This window comes from Nannobrachium achirus (assembly GCF_963921795.1).
Source record: "Nannobrachium achirus genome assembly, chromosome: 14".
NCBI lineage: Eukaryota > Metazoa > Chordata > Actinopteri > Myctophiformes > Myctophidae > Nannobrachium > Nannobrachium achirus.
In genome coordinates, this window is record NC_137821.1 from 4145452 (window position 1) to 4155360 (window position 9909).

Here is a 9909-nt window from a genome sequence, read left to right on the forward strand (position 1 = left end):
CATTTCGGAAGGCAGGGTTTTTCACTACTGCTAATATGACTTTTTTCTCTTTTTTTTTTCTAAAATGAAAAAAGCCACAAATGCATCTCAAAATATCTAGGCTACATTTCACTTAAACGCCAGAGCTTAACTCTGTATGTAAATAAGACTTTTTTTAATTAATGTGAGAGATCGTCAGGTCATTTGCAGGTTAGACATTTATTTAGAACTTGAATATCTCAAAAGTAGTATTTCAGCATGGCATCATTCTATAAGCCATATCTTCAAAACTGTTGGTTCAATCTCCACAACCAATATATCATTTTGTAGCTATGATCCCCAGCTTTCAAATGAAATGAAAAAATGAAAATGAGAAAAAATGCAATGACTAGCCGTCAGCTGCGCTGGGACACAAATGTGGAGCACAAATCTCACATACAGCAATATCTGTGACAAATAGTAGGAATCTGAATCTAATGTCTAAGTCAGTGTTTCTCAACCACTGTGCCTGGGGACCTTTGGTGTGCCCCTGAGAAGGGTCAAGTGTGCCCCTTGAAACTGCTTGAAAGCCAGTATTGTATTTATCATTTTAAAAATGATTTAAACTAGTGAAAACAGCCGATCTACAAGCACACAACGCCTTGCGGTGCGAGGCGATGTGTGCTTGTAGATCGGCTGTTTTCACTACTGTTGTGCGACAGCCTTGTATGATGAAGCAGGGTAGGAGTTGGAGTGGGGATGTGGGCTCCACTGGTGGCTTCAACTTAGCTTGGTGTCAGGGGGAAACTAGAGAGGAGAGGAGAAGCAAGGTGTAGCAATGTTGCCTCACACGACCCCCGCGACTCCCCAACATAATTGGGGGTCCCAACCTGGCCAGCGCGGGGCCCCTGGCAGAGGGATAAGGAACAACGTGTTCCTTCCATGCGCTACGTCCAACTCATAAACTGGGGAAGTAAAAGAGGGGTAAAAACCCAGTTAAATCAACCTATAAACATGCTACTCTGTTTGTGTCTCTGTCTCTGTGACCTTCCTGCAGCAACAGTCCCGATTGGACAAGGATCTGGAGGCGGAGCTCCAGCGTCTTCCCCAGGAGATCTGCCAGCACCTGCAGGTAGGGGGCGCTGATCGTTAAGTAAGGGATAACGACTGGCTCCTTAGGGGTTGTCCATATATAACATCCCCACGGACTGTTAACTCAGTTATCAGTTCGAAGGGATGTTATATATGGACAACCTCCAAGGAGCCATTCATTATCCCGCTTATTACCCGGCTACTAAATAAAATTAATAATTTGACTCAAAACTAAAAACAAAACACAAGTATTTCCTTGTTTACAGACGGATGAAAGTATTCCACAAGTGTTGCGCTGGGCATCCCCCCCCAGCGCGACACAGTCGCCTTGAAAAACAAGGAAGTGCTGATTTGATAGAATCCATTTTCTGACACTACGTCGTCTATTTCTCGCTTAAAATATTTTTAAAAACATTCTTGAGACCAACGTTTGGTTGTAAATGTCGCTGTGTGTTTGTTTAGATGGCTGACATTTTGGCTACAGCACAAGATTCACACAGTGCAGCTTGAGTGCAGCAGGTGTTCTGAGCCTTTGGTTAGCAGTGGTCTGTTATAGAGCGCTGATTTCAGCGATTGACCAATCAGAATCAAGCATTCAAACAAGCCGGGTAATAATATAGTTTATCGTGATAAAAAAACTCTCATGATAATTGTATTGTGGAGATCTAAATGTATTTGAAATTATCCTCTTGTCATTCACCTTTTATTGGCCCAGCTGCATATCTGGTACCATTAATTTAAACCCTCTATTAGTGGTGAAACAGACCACAAAATAACATACTCGATACAGTCTTATTTTTATTTTTCACTCTACCAAATATCTTTGCCAGAAAATAGCCGGCTGTTTTTTGGCAAATATTCTGCCCCAAAATAATGGATATTTTGATGATTATCGTGATAATATCCTATATCAAAAAAAATTGGGTCACAATAATCGGGACATGACAATTTCATCTCGTCCCATCCCTGTGGTGGGCGATATGGTGGGTGGCACTGGCAAATATCGTTGAGACGACACAATGTCTCTACGATATGCATCGTATATACCGTGATACAATGAGGGAGGGCTTAAAAAAAAAAAAAAGAAAGAAAAAGATCCTTTTGAATTAAGATTTTTGTTAAGATTTTTTTTTTTTTTTTTTTTTCGCCATTTTGGAATTGGAATCCTGAATTTTTTCGGGGTATTTTTTAATTGGAATCCTGAAAATATTTTATTTAAAATGTTATATATGTTAACTTTAGGAACTTAAATACAAATACTTTGGGCATAAAAAAAGACTAGTACTAGTCATTAAGCTACTAATATAGACTGAAGTAATAAAAGCGGGTCATGTTTGTATGTTTAGAATTGTAAATTAATACCTGAAGTCTATCAGTTTTGCAATATTAATCTCCGGGCCACATTAAGTGAAGGTGGGGGCCGCATGTGGCCCCCGGGCCGCCAGTTGCCCATGTATGCATTAGGAGCACTGCTCTAAATGGTCTGTTCCTCCTTTTTCTTTTAGTTTTTGTCACTTTGTACGTGGTTGTACCAACATGAAAAAGAATCATGATAAGATTGTGTTTACAGCTTAAATATTTTTGATATTGTATTTTTTTCCATATGGCCCCCCCTTACCTGCAGGCGGAGCTTAGCAGCAAGGGCCTCCGCAGCGACGCCCTCTTCTCGCCCTCGGCCAATCACAGCGGCGGAGGCGGTAGCGGCAGCCCCACCCCCAGCCAGGGCTCCGGATCGGGCCCGCCCTCCTCCAACTGCTCCACGCCCACCTTCCCGCCCACGCCCATACGCGGCACTTCCTGCTGGAACCGCAGCCTGGACAATAGCCTGGCCTCATTGGCCGACTCCTCCTGCTCGTCAAACGCCGCCGTCCTATCGGAGGGCGAGGCGCCGTTCGGCGTAAATTAGTCTGTGTACAAAAAAAAAAAAAAGAGGAGAAAAAGAAAAAAAGAAGAAGAAACAATAGAATATATATTTAGTGGGGTGTATAATGATATAAAAAAATATGGGGAAGTAATCATTCGGGGTATTTACGTTGATTAATTTTATTGATTCTTTTGTTTTTATTATCACAAACTGTCTTTTTTTCAGTTTTTAGAGCTTTTTAATGTTTTGTTTTGTTTTAATTTTTTATTGTTTATTTTTTTATCGTACATCTCACTGGAACGTTAAAATGTGAGAGTGGAAAAACCTTGTGTATCGAAAACACTGGCTTTACGCGGCAGCCACGAGAGTTTTACTGAAATGCTTTTTGTTTTTATTTTGGGAGAAGAGAAAGAGAGTCAATTCTTACTTACGAGACGTTTGTAGAGCGTGAGTGACAGACCAGGGTGTAAAGTTATTTTTTTCTGTAATGACAATAGATAAAACAGGAGGGGGCTTTTAGCTAAGTACAGGATTTTGCATTATTTGCCCCTTTTCAGAATATACCAAATACTTAGTTTAGGGGCTGTAGCAACTCATAATGTAATTAGGGCTCATAATGTAATAAGAGAAATGTAATAAAAACTCATAATGTAATAATCAGCTCATAATGTAATAAAAAACGAGCGCATAACGTAATGCATTTTTCAATAATGTAATAATGTGTTACATTAAGAATCTTCACATAGGAGGCTCATAATGTAATAAAACTTCATTATGTAATAATGTATTTTTATTACATTTTGAGCTGATTATTACATTGAGCTTTTATTACATTTTAATTATTACATTACGCACTTGTTTTTTAATATGTTATGAGCTGATTATTACATTGTGAGTTTTTATTACATCTTTTTATTACATTATAAGCCCTTATTACATTATGAGTTGCTACAGGGGCCCTGTCCGCAGAAATAATGGACACGTGTTTTTTAATGTTTTATTATTATTATATTTTAGAGATTAGCTGTTCACAGACAGACAGACGGACAGACTCACAGTGGTGAAAACATAATCCTCGCCTCGCGAGGATTTAGGATTTAATCTGAGAATAATAAGAGTTGACACTGACCTTGAATGTTGAACCCCCCAAAAAACAGACAAAAAAAGAGAATAATTGTGACACAAACTAAACGGTACTTTATATCTAACAATTTACACTCTTTGTCAGTTACGTTGTCTTTGTTTAACCCAGGGGTCTTCAACAACAGGGGGTCCGGGACCCCTAGGTGGTCCTCAGAGTTACTACAGGGGGTCCTCCAAATCTTCCAATCCTTTTTATATTAACAACTTGAACCCTAGTGTCCATATTTTGAGAATTTTAGCCGAAAATCTCTTGAGCTTGTAGATCGGCTATTTTTGGCAAAGAGGTTTGGTGTAGAGGGGTAAAAAGAGCAGACTAAGTACAGAGTGAAAGGTCAAGTTTATTAATTATTGACGGTTCAAGTGGTTAAATATCTGAAAACACAAATTGACATGAATCCAAAATACACTGATGATTGTGCTGTCAAACGATGAAACTATATGGAATCTATGAACAGGTTGTGGGGGTCCCTGCTTCATCTCTCTCTCAACTAAGGGGTCCTTGGCCTGAAAACGTTGAAGACCCCTGATTTAACCCATTACTGTATTTTTCTTTTTTTTTTTCATTTGCTGCCTGTAAAAAAAAATAAAAAAAGCAGGGTAAGTGATATAGTTCGGTTAAACAAAAAAAAAAGTTAAATAGCTATCTATTGCGACAGTAATCATTACTATAGAGCAGGGTTCCCCAATTAGTTTTCCCCAAGGGCCAAATCATGTCTAGGGTACCAAGCCGAGGGCCACAACACTGAATTATGTCTAGGGTACCAAGCCGAGGGCCACAACACTGAATTATGTCTAGGGTACCAAGCCGAGGGCCACAACACTGAATTATGTCTAGGGTACCAAGCCGAGGGCCACAACATTGAATTATGTCTAGGGTACCAAGCCGAGGGCCACAACATTGAATTATGTCTAGGGTACCAAGCCGAGGGCCACAACACTGAATTATGTCTAGGGTACCAAGCCGAGGGCCACAACATTGAATCATGTCTAGGGTACCAAGCCGAGGGCCACAACATTGAATTATGTCTAGGGTACCAAGCCGAGGGCCACAACACTGAATTATGTCTAGGGTACCAAGCCCAGGGCCACAACATTGAATTATGTCTAGGGTACTAAGCCGAGGGCCACAACATTGAATCATGTCTAGGGTACCAAGCCGAGGGCCACAACATTGAATTATGTCTAGGGTACCAAGCCGAGGGCCACAACATTGAATTATGTCTAGGGTACTAAGCCGAGGGCCACAACATTGAATCATGTCTAGGGTACCAAGCCGAGGGCCACAACATTGAATTATGTCTAGGGTACCAAGCCGAGGGCCACAACATTGCAGGGGGCGACGGTGGCGTTCCCGCTACTCCAGCGACAGTTCAGATATCGTCGTTGTCGGGTGGAAATCTTGTATGTCCAAAACCGTTAGTTTTGCATTTATCATTTTAAAAATGATTTAAACTAGTGAAAACAGACGATCTACAAGCACACAACGCCTCGCGCCGCGAGGCGTTGTGTGCTTGTAGATCTTCTGTTTTCACTACTTTTGTTCGACGGCCTTGTTTGATGAAGCAGGGCTTTGCTTTGCGAATGAACATACACATTTTTGAGACACAAGGTTTCCACCCGACAACGACGATATATAGTGTTGTTGCTGCTCTTATACCACCATTATTACTGGGGTTCGTTGGTTGGGTCCAGACAGTAGCCCTTTGCGGCCCGCGGGCCACCTATTGGGGAACCCTGCTATAGAGTGTTTGTTCGGTAGCGGGTTTCTCCATGTCTCTCCGGCTCTTTAATAAACAGAAAATACACTTTTCTTTTGGGTTGACAATTTCGGCCAATCGGGAAAGAGCACCCATTCCATCATTGTCTTTATCATCATATAGAGCTATTTAAAGGACAACTTTTCTTTTCTTTTTTTTAAACAAGGGTTAATATTTTAGATTGTAATTAGAGAAAAGAAAAGATGAGTGTTAAAATGTTTTCATTCACTTCTTTCAATCGTTTTTAACTATTTTGATTTGCATGCAGGTTGGGGGCAAGCATGCAAGTGGCTAAATATGTCTTTTTTAGACACAATAAGCCCATTCCCAAGATGCACCGCAATCTTTCATGGGCAGATGTGACTTATGGGGGCTGGTGTAAATAGTAAAGAAATTGCTGGCTTATTGTGTCTAAAAAGCCATATTTAGTCACTTGTACGCATGCCCCCAACCACTGAAATCAAAATACAGTATTTTCTGGACTATAAGGCGCACCTGATTATAAGGCGCACTGTCAATGAATGGTCTATTTTCAAACTGTTTTCATATATAAGGCGCACCTGACTATAAGGCGCACATAATAGACGCTACCGTTGCGTTATGCATCCAACAGATGGAGCTGTGCTAAAGGGAATTCCAATGTCAATGAATGATCCATATATAAGGCGCACTGGACTATAAGCCGCACTGTAGTTTTTTGAGAAAATTAAAGGCGTTTAAGTGCGCCTTATAGTCCGGAAAATACGGTACTAAAATCGCTGAAACGATAGAAAGCAGTAAATGAAAACATTTTAACACTTGTCTTTTCTTTTCTCTAATTACAATCTAAAATATTAACCCGTGTTGTAAAAACCCAAAGTTGTCCCACTGTTACTGAACAAACACTATGGCAATGATTACTGTCACAATATAGAGCTGTTTAACACTGTTACTGAACAAACACTCTATAGCAATAATTTCTGATTACTATCGCAACGCAGAGCTATTTAACACTCGTTAAACAAACAAGCAAAATAACATCGCTTACCCCTACATTTAATTAAACGTTGACTCTCCACTTTTATTTTACTTTTTATTATCATTTTCTTTGCATTTGGAGCGGGGTACGATAATAGATGCTTTTATGTTTTCATTTGGTACGGGGGAAAATGATAGATGAATTATGTATTTTCAATTATGTTTTTTGTTGTTATGTACATGACGTTCCTGTGTAAAAGATCTACTTGAATTCTACTACTGACCACAAGTGCTAGAGAGAGAGAGAGAGAGAGAGAGTGTGGGGGGTTGTGTTAAATGTTGGCTTATTATTTATATTTTGTGGAACAAGCGTTTTTAGGTAAGACTGTGTATTAAAGGTCCGGGTCTGTAATGCATTATATAAGCGCTATTAAGCATTACATGGCTTTATAATAGGGATGGGACAATATTAAAATGTCATATCACGAGTATTGTGACACAAGAAATCGTGAATCGCGATGTTCAAAATCTATTATCCTGGGGCGGAACATTTGCCAAAAAAATAGCAGATCTACAAGCTCTCAACTCGTTGCAACGTGATGCGCTGAGAGCTTGTAGATCGTCTATTTTTTGGCAAAGAAATTTGATAGAGTGAAAAAAACAAATACCGTATCAAGTACGTATATTATGAGTACCTTTGACCAATTATAGAGGGTTTAAGTGGTACCGGATATGCAGCTCTGCAAATAAAAGGTGAATTGATCCCAGTGCATGACGGAGGACGATATCACGATGAATTAAATCTCCACGATGCGATTGGGAGTGTTTTTTTATCACGATAAACGATAACGATCGTCCCATCCTTACTTTATAAATGTGCTTATTGTAATGCATTCTAGACCTGAACCTTTACAGTCTTTACCGCGTTTCTCTTTGGGGTTTTCCTTTTTTTTTCTTTTCTTTTTTTTAGTTGAAAACATTGTGTGAGATTTTGACCCATCTCTAACGCATCCAAAGCAGTACAGCATCGCCCAAATCCTTCACATTTTAAATTAACAGGCTTTTTAAACTGCGCTTTAATGAGGCTTTTAAAAGAACGAGGAAAAGCAAAACTTTTATTTTCTTTTTAATATATATATATTTACATTTTGTGGTGATTTATTTCATTGCATTTTCTGCCGGTGGACATACATGTACAGTGTGTACAGCAAAGCTTTGTGTAGTTACAATGCCAGACAGTTTTTACTTTCCCCTCCATCAGCAGTGGCGGAAAAAGAACTACAATGTTTTTACTTGAGCAAAAGTACCAATTCTGCAATGTAGAAATACATCACATACATACATGTTAGGGTGCACACAACACCAAAGTACCTATGAGGGTGGATTCCCCATTCCTCCAATGCATTTCAATGAGAATGGAGCGGTTTCATGCCAGTAGGGCAGGGGTTCCCAAACTTTTTTGTCTCAGGGCATCCCATAAATATATGTTTTTTTTAATCCGAGGCACCCCTACATTATAATGTTCACTCCCAGCACCTTATATTTATAGCATATCGTCGTTGTCGGGTGGAAACCTTGTATGTCCAAAACCTTTCGTTTTGTATTTATCATCTATAAAATGTACTAAACTAGTGAAAAAAGCAGATCTGTTTTCACTAGTTTTGTGCGACAGTCTTGTATGATGAAGCAGGGCTTTGCTTTACCAAAAGACGTACACATTTGAAACTTGGAGATACGAGGTTTCTGCCCGACAGTGACGATATTTTTGTGATTATGTTGCGAGGAAAACGTTGAGATAACAGCCATTTTGGTTAGAACTGACTGAAAATAACTTTGTACTTTTAAAATGAAAAAAAAAGCGTTTAAACATTTAAAATGATACTAAATATTTCTTCAAGTGTCCAGATAAATTCCAAATATTATCAAATTATCTCGCGGAACCTCTGGACTGCCGTCACGGCACCCCAGGGTGCCCCGTCACCCACTTTGAAAACCCCTGCAGTTGAGGATTTCTGCAAATTTCTGCAAAAAAACGCTCCATTGCATTGGTGAAATGGGGAATCCACTCTCATAGGTAGATTGCTGTGGCTTCAGCCTTAAAAGTAAATGTCCGGAATTCAAAATACACAAAACTACCAAAAGTAGAATGTACTTACTATGCAGACTATCACGCCGTTCATCACACGTTTCCTACAAGCAGATCTACGAGCTTGTAGATCAGCTATTTTCAAACGGCCCTAACATATATAGGGCTGGAGTGGCTAATGTACGTTTAGTAATCAGTAATGGTGGATACACGTAGTGGAGTAAAAGTACAATATTATGGATCCAAGATGGTAGTGGAGTAGACGTAAAAGTACTGGAAATTGGAAAAACTCAATTCATAATTATATTTTTTGAATGAACCCCTTCAAACATGAACTTGCTTGAAGCCATGGTTTAAGTGATCCCAACTCCACACCAAAAAAAAAAAACTAATCCCACTTCCAAAGTGTTCCATATGAACATGGCACATTGTGTTCCTCTACTAGAACATGACCGGCACGTTATAAATAGGTACTCAAAAAGTTTAATTTATCCTGTGTTTCGGGCTGATTATGGCCCTTCCTTCCTTTTTATTTTTCAGTCACGGGTTGAAGTTATAGGGATGCACCGATGATGTGGAAATTATGGGCCCATAACCTGCTGATTCAAAATAACACTTTGTGTCCGATAACCGGTACCGATATTTGTTTATTTTGTTCCTTGTGAAAAATTACTGTTCAGATTTTTTTTTTCTTTTTTTGCTTCTTCTCAATCCCAATCTAGTCGTTATTAGGGCATTCACGAATAGTGATTTTTAGTATTCGAATTATTCGACCTCAAAGTATTTGAATAGTCGAATATTCTACAGGACTGGCCAAACTGTCAAATATTAAGTAAGCAAGAGGCGAACATTGTGAGCATGTAGATCTGCTATTTTCACAATATTTATCTGCAGAACCGAGTCACATTAAATGCTACAATTACAACACCTACAATTCCAAGTGCTTGTCAGGGTGGGGGCCCCCAGTTCATATATGTTTATTTTGGGAGTCAGGGCCTAAAAAGGTTTGAGAACCCCTGGTATAGAGCATTAACAAATTCATCCACCAGGGG

At 39.4% G+C, this 9909-nt stretch overlaps 1 protein-coding gene across 1 annotated transcript in view; it reads left to right on the forward strand.

The window, feature by feature from the left end:
* Positions 1-3592, forward strand: part of plcb3 (phospholipase C, beta 3 (phosphatidylinositol-specific)) — a 134917-nt gene extending 131325 nt beyond the window's left edge. The window contains exons 34-35 of the mRNA XM_080741279.1: positions 1016-1090; positions 2675-3592. Coding sequence (XP_080597405.1) covers positions 1016-1090; positions 2675-2956 — 357 coding nt within the window. The 3' untranslated portion in view covers positions 2957-3592. The remainder of the gene's footprint in view (positions 1-1015; positions 1091-2674) is intronic.
* Positions 3593-9909: the final 6317 nt, after the last annotated feature.